At 41.3% G+C, this 19,473-nt stretch overlaps 1 protein-coding gene across 7 annotated transcripts in view; it reads right to left on the minus strand.

Annotated features, from left to right (window-relative positions):
* Positions 1–19,473, minus strand: part of arhgef10lb (Rho guanine nucleotide exchange factor (GEF) 10-like b) — a 72,100-nt gene that overhangs the window by 6,016 nt on the left and 46,611 nt on the right. For all 7 annotated transcript variants that reach the window (XM_065285912.2, XM_065285910.2, XM_065285911.2 and 4 more), the window contains one exon: positions 3,132–3,218. In XM_065285912.2, the coding sequence (XP_065141984.1) occupies positions 3,132–3,218 (87 nt within the window). The remainder of the gene's footprint in view (positions 1–3,131; positions 3,219–19,473) is intronic.

The following is a 19,473-nucleotide window of genomic DNA, read 5'->3' on the forward strand; positions in this document are numbered from 1 at the left end:
GAAGTAGCCATCAGAGGATGAGTACATGGTGGTCATAAAGGGATGGACATGGTCAGAAACAATGCTCAGTTCAGGGTACCCCCAGGATTGTCAAACCTAAATTCAAGGCTTTTTAAGACCTTTTTAATACCACTTCAAATGAAATTCAATACCTACATCGCACCCATTCGGGTAGAATAAATCATTTTAAATAACGTAATATAGCTCAAATAATTACTATTTACAAATGTTTGAACATTCATGACAACATGCCTCTGAAAGGCTGAGTCCAAGGCCCAAACGGCCTAACCCTTATCTTTACCCATCAATCAAAACCAACAATCAATAGATTTAATAGATTTAAATGTACATTTATTGTAAATGTGAAAATCCCTAAATCAGGGATGGGCAACTGGAGGGCCAGGGGCCACATGTGGCCCTCCTCTTTATCTTGTGCAGCCCGCCACGTTTTAATATGACCATTATGTCGGATAAGGTCATTTATGTTAAAACAATACCCTTGTTTGATACATGAAATAAGCTGCAAACCAAACAATAACACCAATTTTAAGGTATTAATTTTTTTGCTGTTTAATATAGTTAAGATAATAACAACATCTAATAACACTCATCAGTAATGCTCTGAACCAGAATAATACTGACAAACAAAATTAACCATATTATGGCAAATTAAACAAAAACCCCTCAAACACAACAACAAATTAAAATGTAATGCTATTTTGACCCTAAAAAGACAAGAGATCTGTTCACTGCACCAAACAAAAAACTGGACACAAGCTCATATATAGATATATTTCTGTTAATCTTTATACAGGACCATACTACAGTTTTCTAATGCTAACTTAGTGTGACAATGTAAATATGTAGCCTATAGTATATATTGCAAGTTGATATTATCTAATTAAACAGTAAACAAAATATATAATAGCTTTCAAATTTGCGTTATTGTTGCAGCTTATTATTGCATGGATCACACAAGACTATTGTTTAACATATAAATGACCTTCTCCGACATAATGATCATATTAAAACGTGTCTTCTCTTTACTAGAGACGAATTGTGGAACAGAAGATTGTGTGTGTCACTGATTAAATCAAACAACCGATCACAGGTGCGAGGACACCCGTCATTGTCCCGCCCCCACAGTCCCAAAGTCAACTTGATCGAGCAAGTGCGTGTTGTGCAGCTGCGAGCGCATAGAGAGAGTCGAACGAGCGCTCATCCCAGCCTTTTTGCTTTACTTTTTACTTTGCTCGCGTGACTGCATTTGTGCGCTTTGAACAGAGGTGCGCTCTCGGGAGGACGTTTTTCAGCGCGCAAAATGCAAATAGTGTTCTGTGAACACGCGAGAATGCTTTACCGCGCGCGAATAGTGTTCTGCGCGCTCGCTAAGATGCTTTTCCAAACATGGATAGTGTTCTGCGCTCGTATCTGTCGCTCGCGCGTGGTTTTTGTGCACGCGAGTTTTGTGTCTGAATTAACAGCATATAAATCTATTGATCATTTGAAAAATTAAGACCTCCGTGAAAAATTCAAGACTTTGAGGTGAAATTCAATACCTTTTAAGGCCTTAATATGGGAAAATGAAATTCAATGCTTTTTCAAGACTTTTAAGACTCCGCGGGTACCCTGTCAGTTAGGCCGTGGCATTTAAACGATACACCACCACCACAAGCCTGCGCAGTGGTAACAAGGCATGATGAATCCACGTTCTCATTCTGTTTACGCCAAATTCTGACTCTACCATCTGAATGTCTCAACAGAAATCGAGACTCATCCGACAAGGGAACATTTTTCAGTCTTCATCTGTCCAATTTTGGTGAGCTCTTTCAAATTGTAGCCTCTTTTTCTATTTGTAGTGGAGATGAGTGGTACCCAGTGGGGTCTTCTGCTGTTGTAGCCCATCCGCCTCAGGGTTGTGCGTGTTGTGGCTTCACAAATGCTTTGCTGCATACCTCGGTTGTAACGAGTGGTTATTTCAGTCAAAGTTGCTCTTCTATCACATTGAATCAGTCGGCCCATTCTCCTCTGACCTCTAGCATCAACAAGGCATTTTTGCCCACAGGACTGCCGCATACTGGATGTTTTTCCCTTTTCACACCATTCTTTGTAAACCCTAGAAATGGTTGTGTGTGAAAATCCCAGTAACTGAGCAGATTGTGAAACACTTAGACCGGCCCGTCTGGCACCAACAACCATGCCACGCTCAAAATTGCTTAAAGAGTAACTAAACCCTAAACCAACTTTTTTTAGTTAATGATCTGTAAGAATGATGCTTTATTAGTGCTGTTCATTGATTTTAGTAAGTTTTTTGACATTTGGATATTAAGTGTTTCAATACTACAATATATGGTGTAAAAACGTCTGAGTGCTGCCCTCTTCAGGTTGAACGGTGGCTACTGCAGTTGAATTTTCCTATTGGATGTTGGGTCCAAGAAATAACTCGTGAGGTAAGCAGGTTCAAGCTCACCACGCCTTGTTACGATCTCACCACACACTTAGTTCGTCCCCTCTTTCTCCGTTGGGATCTGCCCACTTTTCTTGCATTTTTCAAATATTGCAGTGGGTGGAGTCAGGCTCTGACCAGGGGTTTAGTTACTCTTTAAATCTCCTTTCTTTCCCATTTTGACATTTAGTTTGGAGTTCAGGAGATTGTTTTGACCAGGACCACACCCCTAAATGCATTGAAGCAACTGCCATTTGATTGGTTGATTAGATAATTGCATAAATTAGAAATTGAACAGGTGTTCCTAATAATCCTTTAGATGAGTGTATATTATGCAAAAACAAACTTTTATTTTGACTGTGATTAATTGCGATTACTCATTTGACCGCCCTACTGATAAAGCAGATAAATATTATGCTGTGCCACAGTGGTTTAAGCTTCAAGCTGGCAATATAGTAACCAAAATGTTGGAGGTTGAAACCCCACAAGGAGTAATTTATAAACCATCACCACTGTATCCTTGTGCAAGCCAATTGTAATAGGTGATTTGAGAGTTCGGGAGTGATGAAGTAAGGCAGATGACTCAAGCGCTGCGTCAGAGATGTTCTGTTATATTATGTTTCTCGATCTGATGGGAGACAGATTTTAAAGAAGAGACGTTTTTATTGTGTGAAAGTGTACTTACCCAGAGGTAGCCCTGAGGCAAGGATGTGCTGGCTGCTGAGAAGCCAAGCAGGGCACACTGGACTGGGTTATACAGTCCGGCTTGCAACTGAAAGACAAAGATTTTAAAGGTTTTAAAATCAACTTACAACAAAAATTACTGCATTACACAGCACAATGAACTTTGCATTATGCAAATCTGCTACATGCAAATATGTTTTGTACATCCTGTATTAACTAAGGGAATCATACAGTATGATGTACATTTAATGATACATTTAATATTTTTTTGACTGAGAGAATATAGGCAAGGCAACGGATTAATGCTTCCTACAGTACATTTTATTCGATTTTATTTCAAGGTGGATATAAATGTATTCATTGTTGTCTGGTTTCTGACAGCTTTAGCAATACTTATACATTCTAAGTTACTGCATATTGGCAGGCGATCGCAGCCAGCAGTGGTCTTGGAAAAAAAGATAAAGGAAGTGAATTGTTTGAAGAGCACTTTAGTTCAATTTAGACAAATATAAGGTTATAATTTATGCACAAACCAGCCAAGCTATTATTCTAGGTTTAATCATCAGCAGCCCATATGTGTAGTGACAAACCACCCCTGCCTAGACTGTGTTAAGCTTAATAAAGAGTATACTGCTGGCACAGCAATAAAACACACCCGTCTGTTTGATTATAATAGCCTTTTGCAATTACAGCTCATAAGCAACACAAAATTTCAATTAGTAACATGTAACTCTGTCCAACATAATGTAGGTTTGTATGATTTTAAATGATTTTTCCTGTAGTTGTACTGTAGCTCACTTGGTAGAGTTTCTTAAAGGACTTCTAGCCTAGGTGTTTTCAGCAATATAAAAATAGTCTCTGTCTTCCCAAAATGTATCTGTAAAGTTGCAACTCAAAATACACCACAAATCTTTCATTATACGATGCTGAACATGACCATTTGTGAAAAACACGCTGATTTTGTGTGTGTTCTTTAAATACAAAGAAAGCTTCTGTTCCCCGTATGCAAAGTAGGGGATAGAGCGCTTACACGTGTGCTTTGGACTACATCAAAACATGTGTCTTTGGCAAAAGATTGAACTACATGCGCTCATAAAGGGGAGTCTGTTAGCGGTTATGGTTGGTTTGTAATCAATGTGATATCACATTGATAGCGGATCCCCAACAGCCTGTTTTGTGTGACTGTTGCGGTTTAAAAGAAGATTACACAAAGAAGAACAGATGGATTTGTAGAAATGTTTCTGCACAGACACTGGCGACTCATTTTCAGCTAGAAACACATTTAAAAGTGCATTTTTTTAGGTTGGGGGGCTTTAAAGCAACACTATGTAGTTTTTTTTACCTTTAAATAATGTCTCTAAAATTATTTCAGTGATAGAACAACTTTTAACTGGCCAAATTGTACTGTTGCTGCAACCTGAGCAGCCTCCTAGCTGCTACAAGCACTAGGGATGTTAACCGATGACCGTTTGACCGATGGTTGACCGTATCAACGTTAACCGGTCAAAGTTGTCGGTTGTCGGTTAAAAAAAGGGATCTGTAAATTAGGCTATTATAGACAGTGTGTCACGAGTCCGGGATGATCAGTAGTCGGTGTGTGTTTATTTACCTGTTGGTGATGGATCCTCTCGTGTGCACTCACTCCTCCCTCTTGTTTCACTAATTATCCTCCAGCTGTGTCTCGTTTCTGCTTTTCTATTTATAGTCCTTTTGTTCTGTCTTTGTCACGCGCTCATTGTTAGTTGATCTCTGCCACGCTCGCTGTCCATGGTTCCAACGGCTCGATTATATCTGCTTCACCTTTATCTACTCTCGCTCCAGGTTCAGTCACCGGCGTCTGAGGGTTTGTTCCGCGCTGGAGTTTGACATCCTATGTTTCGGCTCTGGACTAGTTTGTATGCACGTTGATCCTGTTCCCCGGTTCTACAGGTTCGCTTCGCCTTCAAGCGGTACACCTGTATTTCCGGTTTCCTGCTATAGACTCCTGTGTCATCCGCGAGTGGATTACGTCGTGGGATTTGCTTCGGTTCTCCAGCTCTTCAGGTTCGCTTCGCCTTTAAGCAGTACACCTGAATTCCGGTTTCCCGGCTGAGACTCTCTTTCCATCTGCGAGAGGATTACGTCGTTGGATTGTTTCCTTTATGTGTGCGTGGACTAGTTGAGATGCCGTGAACTGTGGAGTGATTTTTCTACCTCTCTTCTCCTATTCTAATAAAAGATTGATTCGCAAGAGACTCCGACTTTGTGTTTTCCTGACAAATGAGCGCGTCAGAAATGGAGTCTGCGAGTTCTGAGAGTCTAGATCCGGTGCAGACTGCACTCAGCCAGCAGGGGGCAATAATTGACCAACATTCATCCCTTCTGAGTGCAGCTTCTAGAGACTTTCGTCTTCTCTCTGACCGGCTTACTGAGCTTACAAATCGCCTGGATCAGATCACTCTACCACTAGGTGAACCTCAACTCGCTGGTTCCAGCGGAACATCCTCCAGAGCTGAATCTGAACCTCACGCTGCTACTCCACCTACATTTGACGGCGATCCTAACACCTGCCGGGCTTTCCTTCAGCAATGTTCCCTGGTCTTCGCTCTCCAGCCTCGCAAGTTTTCATCAGCTGTTTCCAAGGTAGCGTTTGTGCTGACGCTGCTTACCGGGAGAGCGAGGGACTGGGGAATGGCTGTTTGGGAGGCCAAAGCTCCGTGCACGGCTTCCTTCGAGACCCTCAAGGAAGAGATGTTAAGACTTTTTGATCGATCTATTCAGGGAGACATGGCAGCCGCGGAGCTGGTGAGATTGCTCCAGCGTGGATCCTCTGTCACGGATTATGCTATTTCGTTCAAGACCCTGGCCGTCACCAGCGGATGGAATGACGCTGCGCTACGCTCTCAATTCCTTGAGGGTCTCAACCCAGACATCCAAGACGAGGTAGCTGCACGGGATCCTCCAACATCTCTGGAAGCCGCTATTGATTTAGCATTAAGGATTGAGAATCGTCAACATCAACGAGACCTTCGGCGGTCGTTTCGCAGAGCTTCACTACTACTGCCTGAGGTTTCGCCTTCGCCACCTTCATCTCTTCAGTCGTCGGAACCAGAGGAACCCATGCAGCTCGGTAAACTCCGCCTTACCGGCAGAGAGAGGCAACGTCGCCTGGTAAATGGATTGTGTCTCTACTGCGGTAAGGCGGGGCATCTTGCCGCTTCGTGTCCGTTAAAAGGGGTTGCCCACCGATAGACCTGGGAGTATCGGTGGGCATTTCATCTTTCAAGTCTCCCGCTAACTGTACCTCTGTTAACCGCACCTTACTGCCTGTTATTGTAAGTTTTAACGCCTCTAACTTCCATTCACAGGCATTGTTGGATTCCGGCGCGGAGGCGAGCTTCTTGGATGCCAGGTTGGCTGAATCTTGGGGTATCCCTGCTCATCCTTTAATTTCCTCTCTCTCGGCCTGGACATTAAAGGGACAGCACATGGCAGAGATCACCCATCGCACACCCCCTGTGAGTTTGTTTGTTTCTGGCAATCATCGTGAGGATATTGAATTTTATTTATTGGAATCATCTCAGACACCCGTCATTTTAGGACATGATTGGTTAATTAAACATAATCCTCACGTTGATTGGCAGAACAACATTGTCTTGTCCTGGAAAGATTCGTGTCATGTTTCTTGTCTCGGTCCTGCTTCTTCTATGTCTGTGTGTTCTACCCTTCAGACTCCTGCTGCTGATCTTTCAGGGGTCCCGACGGAGTATTCCGATCTGCACCGGGTGTTCAGTAAGGCTCGGGCTACCTCCCTACCTCCTCATCGGTCGTATGATTGTGTAATCGATCTCCTTCCAGGTACTTTTCCGCCTAAGGGTCGAGTTTTTTCCCTTTCTAAACCAGAGAGAGAGAGGCTATGGATAAGTACATTAGTGAAGCGCTTAATGCCGGTCTCATTCGCCGCTCCTCGTCTCCAGCTGGTGCTGGTTTTTTCTTTGTGAAGAAAAAAGAAGGGTCGCTTCGTCCGTGCATTGACTATAGAGGGCTTAATGACATTACTGTTAAAAATAAATACCCCTTACCGTTAATGTCTTCGGCTTTCGAGTTATTACAAGGAGCACGGGTTTTTACCAAATTGGATCTGCGTAACGCTTATCATTTGGTACGTATCAAGGAGGGCGATGAGTGGAAGACAGCTTTTAATACACCTTCTGGACACTGGGAATATTGCGTTCTGCCGTTCGGCCTTTGTAACGCTCCAGCTGTCTTTCAAACTATGGTTAATGAGGTGCTGGGAGACATGATTAATAATTTTGTCTTTGTGTATCTCGATGACATCCTCATCTTTTCACCCTCTATGCAGTTACACACCCAGCATGTTCGCCTAGTTTTACAACGGCTTTTAGAGAATCAGCTTTTTGTTAAGGCGGAAAAGTGCGAATTCCACAGAGAGTCAGTTTCGTTTCTGGGTTTCATCATTGCCGAGGGAGAGATTCGCCCCGATCCTGCTAAAGTTAAAGCGGTTGCCGAATGGCCAGTGCCCGACACTCGTAAGGAGCTTCAACGATTTCTGGGTTTCGCCAACTTTTACCGGCGATTCATCAGAAACTTTGGTCAGATCGCTAAACCTCTTACCGCTCTCACTTCCTCTAAAGTACGATTTCGCTGGGATGGAGAGGCACAGGAAGCCTTTGATGAATTAAAGTCCCGTTTCGTTTCTGCTCCTGTTCTCTCTATTCCCGATCCAGCAAATCAATTTATAGTGGAGGTAGATGCATCTGATGTCGGGGTAGGCGCCGTTTTATCTCAGCGGTCGTCTGCTGACGGGAAAGTGCATCCATGCGCTTTTTTCTCTCACCGGTTAAACCCAGCGGAACGAAATTATGACATTGGTAATAGGGAGCTGCTGGCGATCAGACTTGCGCTGGGTGAGTGGCGTCACTGGTTGGAGGGAACCTCTGAGCCCTTTTTGGTCTGGACGGATCATAAGAACTTAGAATATATCCGTTCAGCCAGAAGGTTAACATCTAGACAGGCTCGCTGGGCACTTTTCTTTGACCGTTTTAACTTTACCCTCTCGTACCGGCCTGGTTCAAAGAATATTAAACCGGACGCGCTCTCACGTCTGTTTGATTCCTCTGAATCTGGGCGGACCGAAACCATTCTCCCCAAGGGGAGGGTAATCGGTGCCCTCGTTTGGGGGGTTGAGCAGCGGGTGAGAGAGGCCGGCCGAGAGGGCGAAGTGCCAGAGGGGTGTCCAGCGGGTCGTCTATGGGTTCCTGAGTGTTTACGTTCCGATGTCATCCAGTGGGGTCACGAATCTAGGTTTGTCGGTCATCCAGGAATTCGGAGAACGTTGGCTGCCGTCCGTCAACGTTTTTGGTGGCCTTCGATGGCTACGGACATCAGACAGTTTGTATTAGCCTGTTCAGTCTGTGCTCGTAATAAAGCTTCTAATCAACCTCCCGCTGGTCTGCTTAAATCTTTGCCCATTCCCTCCCGCCCCTGGTCTCATATAGCCCTTGATTTCGTCACCGGCTTACCGGCGTCTGATGGTAACACTGTCGTTCTGACTGTGGTGGATCGTTTCTCTAAAGCGGTTCATTTCATTCCATTACCTAAACTTCCTTCTGCCAAGGAGATGGCTCAGATTCTGATTACTAACGTTTTTCGTTTGCATGGTCTTCCGACTGACGTAGTATCAGATAGGGGTCCTCAGTTCATCTCTCGTTTTTGGCAGGAGTTTTGTAGACAGATCGGCGCTACAGCCAGCTTGTCTTCTGGTTATCATCTGCAGACCAATGGGCAATGTGAACGGGCTAATCAGGATCTCGGTCGAACGCTCCGCTGTCTGTCGTCTCAATATCCTAACTCCTGGTGTCAACAGCTCCCGTGGGTCGAGTACTCTCATAATTCTCTTCCCGTCGCTTCTACTAGATTATCCCCGTTTGAGTTATCGATCGGCTATCAACCCCCGCTTTTCCCATCACAAGAACCCGATGCAGCGGTTCCGTCTGCTTTAGCTTTCGTTCGTAGATGCAAACGCACCTGGAAGAGAGCTAAAACACTTTTATTACAGACCTCCAGACGGACCAAAGCTGCGGCTGACGGCCACCGGCGACCTCCACCTCATTACGTTTGTGGACAGAAAGTATGGCTTTCCACCAAGGATTTGTCTCTCCGTGAGCCTTCTCGTAAGCTGGCTCCGCGTTTCATTGGGGCATACACTATTGTTAAGGTCGTCAGTCCGGTAGCGGTGAAGCTTAAGTTACCACTCAGTCTTGGTCGGGTTCACCCTGTTTTTCATGTATCCAGGGTTAAGCCTGTGATTTTTTCCCATAATAATTGTCCTGCCTCTGTCCCTAAGCCCCCCGCCCCGCGTCTAGTGGACGGTGCTCCTGCTTATACGGTCAAGAGGTTACTAGATGCTCGTCGCAGAGGCAGAGGTTATCAGTATTTAGTGGACTGGGAGGGATACGGCCCTGAGGAGAGGTGTTGGGTTCCGGCTCGGGATATACTGGACCCTGGTCTGATCGAGGATTTCCGTCGGCGACAAGGTGGGTCCCCTCCGAGTCCGTCCGGTGCCGGTCTTGGGGGGGAGGGTACTGTCACGAGTCCGGGATGATCAGTAGTCGGTGTGTGTTTATTTACCTGTTGGTGATGGATCCTCTCGTGTGCACTCACTCCTCCCTCTTGTTTCACTAATTATCCTCCAGCTGTGTCTCGTTTCTGCTTTTCTATTTATAGTCCTTTTGTTCTGTCTTTGTCACGCGCTCATTGTTAGTTGATCTCTGCCACGCTCGCTGTCCATGGTTCCAACGGCTCGATTATATCTGCTTCACCTTTATCTACTCTCGCTCCAGGTTCAGTCACCGGCGTCTGAGGGTTTGTTCCGCGCTGGAGTTTGACATCCTATGTTTCGGCTCTGGACTAGTTTGTATGCACGTTGATCCTGTTCCCCGGTTCTACAGGTTCGCTTCGCCTTCAAGCGGTACACCTGTATTTCCGGTTTCCTGCTATAGACTCCTGTGTCATCCGCGAGTGGATTACGTCGTGGGATTTGCTTCGGTTCTCCAGCTCTTCAGGTTCGCTTCGCCTTTAAGCAGTACACCTGAATTCCGGTTTCCCGGCTGAGACTCTCTTTCCATCTGCGAGAGGATTACGTCGTTGGATTGTTTCCTTTATGTGCGCGTGGACTAGTTGAGATGCCGTGAACTGTGGAGTGATTTTTCTACCTCTCTTCTCCTATTCTAATAAAAGATTGATTCGCAAGAGACTCCGACTTTGTGTTTTCCTGACACAGTGGACTAAACCCTACTACAGTTAGTCATCTCTTTCTTTCCAAGATCATTTTGTGTGAAGTGAACAAATCCCTCACACTCAGTTTTTCATAACTGGTCTGTTTGTACTTTATAAACCAATAAAAAAACATTTGGCGCGAGTTCACTGCGTTTGGTTTCGCATGCTCACAAGGTATGCGAAAAGTAAATGCTACAGGCTATTTTTTGATAAATTCCTTTATTCGAATAGTAAATAAAATACAGCAATAAAATAATTAAAATTAAAGTCTCTCCTGGTTGTGTTCCAAATTATTAACATTTATGTCTTTTAGGCTAACAGTAAAGTGCAGAGTAAGTTTTGTTTCTGTAAATCTTCAGCCATGATTTTTACCACTTTATTAAGTTTTGCTTGGTAGAAAGCATTTCTTTAAAGTGAATTTCGTTTTGTATAAATTGTATCTTAATTTTAATAAATGTTTCATCAACCAAATGCATGTATTTAATAAATAAAAAGCAAATATAGCAGAGTATATAATTACCGGCCCGTGCATGAAGGCGCCGGCACGGCGCGTTCACTTGCATTGAATTGTTAATTAGAACGCACCTCATCATAAATAAATAAAACTCAGCGTAGGCCTATATGCCTCATACAAGCATTAAATATCTTTGCTGCATTTGTTCTAGAACAAACACAGTGCGAGACCTGCTTTGGCCGGTGCGTCTTTTACACATTCTGAAGGTGCCCGTTTAATCCATTGGTTTTATCGTGTTGCAGTCTATTAGGCAACATTCCGCATAAGATGGGTTTAGATTTGGAAATACATTACATCTATATTTCAGTGGTAACAGAAAAGGTGATGATGATCATCCTATGTCTTTATTATTACTACCCCAAACTAAAGCGCAGTCTCTTCTGAGCTGTCATTTTCTTAAATGAGCCGCGGCAATTTTCAAATGAGCTTCACAAACGCCTTAATTTCAAGTTCAACGCGATCACCTAGTACCTAAACTATTTCGAAACTAAGCACGGCGCCGCGTTTGCGGGACTTATGTTTTGCGCTGTAGGGGATTTAAAAAGTGTTGTGAGGTCTGTGTGTGTGTGTGAGCCGGAGGCAGAGCGCAGAGAGATGCAAATTGCGAAATTGCAGGCGCGGTTCGAAATGGTAGGTATGTGACAAAAAAATATAAATACTAGAAAATTAATATATAATTATAACCATATGATAGATAATAAAAAGAACTTTAACATGGTTTTTAAATTATTAAAATCGGAATCAAAATCAGAATTTTTTATCTCGAAAATTAGGGGGCATTTTTGTACCCAATTAAAACGATAAAACTATGAAAAACTGTGACCTCTTCCGCTTGACCAAACACTTTAAAATATCATAACTTCCTCATTTCTTGGTCTAATTGCATAATTCAAACACCACATTGTAGGTAATTAAAAGCCCAATAAGATTAAGATGACATCTTTTTAAAAGATATATAAAAATGTTATTATTTTTGATTAACCACTAATTAATGAAACCCAGAGCATCAATCCACGCATATCTTTCCATATGAAATCAAAGCCCTCTCAAATAAAATTGCTGTATTTTTATATATTAAAGAAACATTTCATTGTTTCTTTAATATTTCTTAATTGACTAATAATGCTGGCGAGCAATTTAAATGGTCAGATATTATTAATACATTAATTGATGATTGTTATTTATCATTCATAAATCAATAAATGCATGCATGTTGCATGCATGTATTTATTTATATGTTTGTCAAAATTATGCCAATAATGTAATCTAGAGAGTCTAATCCTTCGTTCTGTATGATTACTTTGAAAAATACTGCACGGATTGATGAAAACGGAGAAGTTTTAGAAGCCAATATGATTGAATGGGCGATTCTGCTTTTGACAACAACGTCACTTGCGGATCTTAAAAAAGCACATGCGAATGTTACAATCAATCCCAAACTTCACCTAATTCAAGTTAAATGTATATTCTATCAAAAGTATTTGGTTTGAAACAAAAAAATACTCGCCTTCATAGAGGATTTCAATGTCAAACACGAGAGAAATTTTGCTTCGCTTATAACTTTCTTCTTACGACAGCTGTCTTGGAAATTCGAACGTGAGAATCAACGTGAGGAAGTAATTTATTTCACTAGTATATGGGCTTTAGAGGTATTCACAAAGCAAAGATATGACAGATTTCCTAAGTCACCAACGTGTCTGGCGCTGAATACCTGCTGGGAACACAGCCGTGGGAACAAAGCGCTCGTGCGTATTACGTCATTTTGTCACATACCTAGAAATGGCTGTTATTTTAAATAGCATAGCATATTTTAAACTAATAGGCCTATCGGTTAACCGGTTTCAACCGGCTAATGAGGCTCGGTGGCCGGTCAAGAAAATTTTTCGTTTTCGCCATCCCTAACAAGCACACTCTGAAAGTGGCGGTGGAGGGTAGAGCACACAGCCCCGCCCCACCCCCTGCCTGCAGAAGAGTGTCTGATACCAGGCACTGTTGCGCTTTTCAACCACATGGGGGAGCTGAAGTCAATTTTACATGGAAACTACATAGTGTTGCTTTAAGGATTTCATTGGTACACCAACGAAATGCAAATCTATATCTGTTCCCATGCCAGGTCAGGATTTACACACCCGACCTATCCAAAGGGTACCTTGACTATGAAGATGTATGCTTTAATACTTAATATTTGCTTTTTACTACTAAAATACATGGATTGAAACCCATAAAATATTTTCATTACTTCAAAAAATCCCAAAATGTAATACTCATTTTAAGCTGTGGAGAATTCATGAGAATTCATATATATTTTACGATTAAATTGCGTACGAATTTACATAAGATAGCGTTGGTTTTGCGCATAGTGCATTCTGGGTTGTTGATGTGTTATGGTTGTTGTGAATGTATTACAGTATGATGTAAACAAAATGGCGGCCTCCAAGTAAAAATATGATTTTTTAAGTTTATTAAAACTATGACATTTGTACAGTTTTTAATTGGACATTTATATAGCCCATCCTAGTGTTTATCTATTAAGCCATACGTTTGGTTATAGTCCGAGTACCCTGTTTATTTTCTTTATTTGACAAAAACACAAAGATTTGTTGTTATTGTGAATCTACACAAATTACAGAAGACCCTTCACAGTTTCAAATGACGTCAAACACGTAAGTGTATTATTATTAATAATGGGGTATTTTAAGTTGATTCTGCTATCATAAGGAGAAAACACGTCAAAACGCGCCACCGCGTTTTTGGACCCCAGGGGGTTAAAATGTGAACTGCCACAACTTTCTTGAACTCAACACTGTAGTCTTGTCCTCTGATTAACCTTCAAACTTTCCAGATGAAGAGATTTATCCACAGCAATGAAAAATAACACACAGCTACAAATCGCTGCCAATTTTTTTGCTCAGTTTAGCCCAAACAAGCTTTAAAATGACAGAATATTAATCCCTTATATTAACTTTTACTGACCTCAAGTAACGTTTAATTTATCTTTACCGAAGTTTTTAACCTTTGTTTACATCAAAATTATTAGATAACATGCAAATGAATGACCAAGATGTAATGAGAATCCATTAAACGTGACAGATTAGCCTTTAGCACAGATCCATTATAAAAGGATGACCTGTTTAGATGAAACAGTTTGTTTTGTGTTTGAGGAGACACTTGCGTGGGAATGGCAGACTGCTTCAGTCCGTCTCCCGCTGTGAGCCTGGTGCTCGCTGCTCTGATGTGCAAAACTTACCGCAACTCTCTCTTCCTGAATACGCACAGTGGGAACCGAACCCCCGTTTCATCTTAAACAATCTACTGGGGCCAAGGATTTTATTCACATTTTTCATCCATGCATAAAACAGGGAGAATATTTAATATGTACATGAATCAGCCCACTGGAATATTTATACAAGGTTCTGTGTTAAGCTTGTCATTTCCCTGAAATATGTGCTATAAATTGTGCGTCGCTCCATCCATCATGTAACTGCGACATTTTTTAGGATGGAGTCACTGAAACTGAACGGAAATTTTGATGAGTTCATCTCTTAACGCAGGAGAAGTTTTTTAATGACCTGACAGCAGATATGCAGATATTTATTTTCTTATCACCTCTTATGCATCTGATTTATGTGCTGGAAATATGGGGGTGGATATGGGGTTATGACAGAATTTACACACAGACATATTTTGTCTCATGGGTGTTGCTCCTGAACAAAGACTGCACAAACACACACATCACATCAGATAAGCACCTGCTTGTCTATTCTTGCATCTTCTGCACCAGGCACCGATTCTGCAATTCTTTAATCTGCAGTAACGAAGATATTTTCTGCCGTGCTTTTTACCTTCAAACAATCTCTGCAAGAAGTAAAGTTATCCCAGTATGAGATCAAGTTTAATATTAAAGAATATCTGTCTATTTAAAATGATAGACACTATATAGACTTCTCATGCATGGTGTATCTAGTAACCTTTCAGTCAGCTTTGGACTTTCCCATGCAAATAGGGATCTTCTCCATTATTCATGACCTATTTAATATATTTGCTTGCAGTTTTGCCTGTGATTCTTTGGGGAAAATGTGCATACTGTGATCTGTCATTACAGCTATTATGTGGCAAAGTGTTTCCTATGGGAATTCTGTAATCGGAGGAAAGATTTGAACCATTTGCAGAGAGTATAGAAGCAACCGTATGTTGTTTTGTTTTTTTATGAGAATTGTTAGTTATAGCAACACATACTAAACAATCCCACATTTGGCATTGTAGCATGGTTTAGTTAACATGTGTTAAGGGCAGGACTGGGACTAAAAATTGGCCCTGTACCTACTTTATTTAGACCCGGCACACTATTTGCGCAAACACACAAAACAAAAAAAATTTATGAATTCGAAAGTTTGCTATGTATGCAATGTATCAATACGTTTATAATCAAGATAATGAAATGAAAATAAGAATAAAAAACATTTAACAGGATTAATTGTAAATAATAGTTTATTTGTTCATGTAGTTTTAAGTTGTTCTTTCATTAAACTTATATTACTTATTGATATTGAAGAAGATAAATAAAATAATAAGAATCATTATTATTATGAATAAGAATAATTTATTTTTTATTTTTATGAATAATTCATTTATATACATTTTATTTAATCCGCTGGCAACTGATAGTAGTATTAAGCAGGGTTTACACCAGACACGGTAGATGCGGCAAGTGTGAGCAATTTACATGTTAAGTCAATGCAAAGATGTAATTAGGCATCCTGCGGTGCGGTATACGCGGTAAGCGCAGCACGGAAGACGTGGCGCGGATGGCACATTCCGCACGAATTGAGCGTTGCCACAGGAAACGATTTGAAAACAAGTTGAAAAATCTGCGTTAACCAATCAGGACCTTGCTGTAGTAGTGACGTGATTACAGGAAGCGAGCGGAGTGGCGGAGTCTCAGAAGCTCCTCCAATGACGCAAATTTTTGCGTGAATTTCTCCAATTTCACATGCGGCTTTCACGCGCGAATGAAGCGAGTTAACTCAAAAGTTCAAGCGTTCAACTACACGCGAATAGCGCGTTTTTGCTGCCTCTACTGGGGCTGGTGACAATGCACCATTAGGCTAATATAGAACGAGTAAGATTTATTAAAGCAGACATATCATGCTTTTAAATCTGTCCTTTTTACATATAAATCATCTATTTGTGGTCTATATAAAGCGAAACTGCAATGCTTGGGTCTGAATTCCTCATTATTATAGCCCCACAGGCCCCCTTTCTACCCCTTTTCTGATGTGCATCTGAGAGCAACTCGTTTTGGTACTGTCTTTTTAAATGCACGTCATACCCTGCCCCCTCTCCAGGTTGCAGAGGTGACACTCGGTTAAACTCCACCCCGTTCGGCCATTTTTGTGGTTTTATAGCAGAGATACTATTATCTAGCGGCACAGAAACTTTTTATTTACTCGTTATTCACAAAATGTCAACAACGGAAGACTTGTCTATCCAGCCTTATATGTTCGCGCCAGAGTCGGTAATGGAGCGAGATGAAAATGAAGACGACGAACCTGAAGAACAACGTCTTCATCTGGAGGTATCGCAATGGTGTGTTAATGCCGGCTGTCTTATTTCAGAATATTAACAATTATAAAGTTGACTATTATTCTTAGTTAATTGTTAGTTGTTGTAATATGCTATAACTTAATCCCGGGTTGATGACCACATGCGACATCTGCAGGCTGCAGCCTTCGGATTGAGAAACTGCACTGCTAAACCATGACAACCGTGTACTTTACTGTTTTTAAAGTTATTTACAGCTTATCAAAGTGCTCTGCTCGTCGTCTCCAAAGATAGAAGTAATTGACCCCTCAATCAGACGAAGTCTATCGGTAAATCCTACTTTATACTGGTGGAGGTTGGTGAAATAGTTATCCTTGAAGTGCTTCGAGCACTAAAAAATGACATTTCCGTGAAAAATAAAACTCAACCAGGCACATGTTCAACAACCGAACATTTTGATTTACTCTCTCGTAACTTCTGCATCCTTGAGCTTGGACTACAATATCGCAGCGAGAAATTGAAAATGGCGGATTGCTCGTCGTGTTGGGCTGGAAGTCGATGTCCTTATTTAGCAGTTCCGCTGAAAATACTGTGACGTAATTGTTCAAAAAACGTAATAGATAATAGAAAAACCAGAACCGGTTGGAAAATATGACCAAAACAGAATATAAAGATATCAATAAAGCACCTGAAGAGACTAATTTCAACTTTTATATACTTCTAAACACTACAAATATACAACAAAATGCATTTAAGAGCTAAGAAAGTGGATTTAGCATGATATGTCTCCTTTAAGGCCTTATAAAGCCAATAGGCCTATAACATTTTCACAGCATAGCCTATTTGTTGTTTTGCATGAAATATAATTTTCTTTTAATTTTTGTAATTTTATTTTTCTCCGTTATTACATTCAGAGATTTTGTTAGATTTTGTCAATAGGTTTCAATAAATTGATAAGGTGTTTTCAACTTCATGTAGCGCTACCCAGACTTATCAGAAGAAACCGCAGGAAGACAGCTTGCAAATTGTTCTCGCAGAATTTTTCTGTCATACATTTATCACTCTGCGCAGCACTGCATAAAGTCGAACGCAGCTAGTGTTTGTGATAACTTGATGCCAGCCATGCAATCAACACTCTTGTTTACCTGACAGTCTCGCAGCTTGTGTTAGCTTCTTTTGTCCAGTAGGAGACGCAAAGGTATGAAGTTTGACTAAAACAGCAAGTAATATAACTACATTTAATAACGTTTAACATGCCCACGAAGCCCACAGCCCACCAGGAATCATACCGGTTGTCCCAATGGCAAGTATAAGCCTGCATTGTTGTGATGTCATCAGTCAATCAGCATTACCATGATGTCACTGGTACCAGGGTGATGATTAACATGACATTTATGGCTCAGACGACTGCAAATTTAAAATATGTGTTTGAAGTGTCATGTGTGTGGCTCGGCATGTCAAAATATGTGTTTGATGCACACACTTCGAAAGGGTTTAATCAAAATGCTTACATTCACAAAATACTCACAAAACATGAACTTAACACTAAACTTTGGTTACACATAAGATTAAGCAGGTATCTGGCAAACGTGAGCGTATCTTTTATCATGAACCCCTTTGAAGTGTCTGCAGCAGGCACATATTTTGACGTGACATGTAATGCACATAGGTTCACATGACACGCCGAACACGTATTTTGACATGATGAGCCACACACATGACAGGCTAAATACATCTTTTGATGAGTTTCGCATCGTGTGCTCTCGAAAAAGATGTCACTGGCCGTCACCGCTGTGAATTAAGGTAGTAGAAGGAAGATATAGGACTGAATGGAAAGTAGTTATTCAATTTTGAGAAACGACACCTTGGCTTGTGGCGTAAAGTACTTCTGAAAACACTAGAAACTATATATAGTCTTCAGTCAAAATCCTGTGCCTGCATTGAACACTGTGTCCTAAGGCTGCAGCCGTATAACTTCAAAGTAGTACACATCTCAGGCAAACAAAACATCCACTGTCAGGACTGTTAGGAGAGACATCAAAACACGAGAGACTCTGACATTTTCGCTATTGTTCACTGATTCCATTGTTCTCTATGGAACACATAATTGTGCGTCTGGCATTCAGGTGCTATTGGTTTGCGGATTTGAGAAGACTTTCTGTAGTTCTCAGGTTCTCATCACATTATCAATGATCCATTACATATTAAAGCAACACTATGTAGTTTTTTTACCTTTAAATAATGTCTCTAAAATTATTTCAGTGATAGAACAACTTTTAACTGGACAAATTGTACTGTTGCTGCAACCTGAGCAGCCTCCTAGCTGCTACAAGCACAGTCTGAAAGTGGCGGTGGAGGGTAGGAAACACAGCCCCGCCCCTCCCCCTGCCTGCAGAAGAGTGTCTGATACCAGGCACTGTTGCGCTTTTCAACCACATGGGGGAGCTGCAAGTCATTTTTACATGGAAACTACATAGTGTTGCTTTAACTGTAGTTAATATTATTAATTCATAATTATCAACAACCTACGATAAAAGCACAAATAGTCCACAGTCGAGTTTCAGCACACAAAGATTAAACTGAAGTAATTCATGGCGTAAATGAACTGAAATGTATCAAGGCCTCTAAAAAAGAGCTTAAGCCAATGGGAGTCCAGACCTCATGGGTGTTAAATAAAATCAAGATTTTACAGACAGCAGGTCTGGATTGGAAACACAAACTAATGTGGATCAAAAGTACCGACCAGATGTTGTGAAGTCAAACACAGGCAAGGAGGTGCACAACTGCAATGCAGTCAAAAGAGAAGATCAAAGCTTTATGTAAATGCGGGAAGCCATGCATTTAATTCGATTTAGACACTAGACACACATACACCGAACTCAGTACAAATACTTCTGTGCGATACAAATACTACACACTAAAAGTTGACAAACCTGGCCAATATGAAATAAACAATGAACTTCTATTCTGGTGCTTATAACTAGAAGTGAGTTAATGGTTGGCTGAACAA

The sequence above is a fragment of the Paramisgurnus dabryanus genome, chromosome 21 (assembly GCF_030506205.2).
Source record: "Paramisgurnus dabryanus chromosome 21, PD_genome_1.1, whole genome shotgun sequence".
Classification (NCBI taxonomy): Eukaryota; Metazoa; Chordata; class Actinopteri; order Cypriniformes; family Cobitidae; genus Paramisgurnus; species Paramisgurnus dabryanus.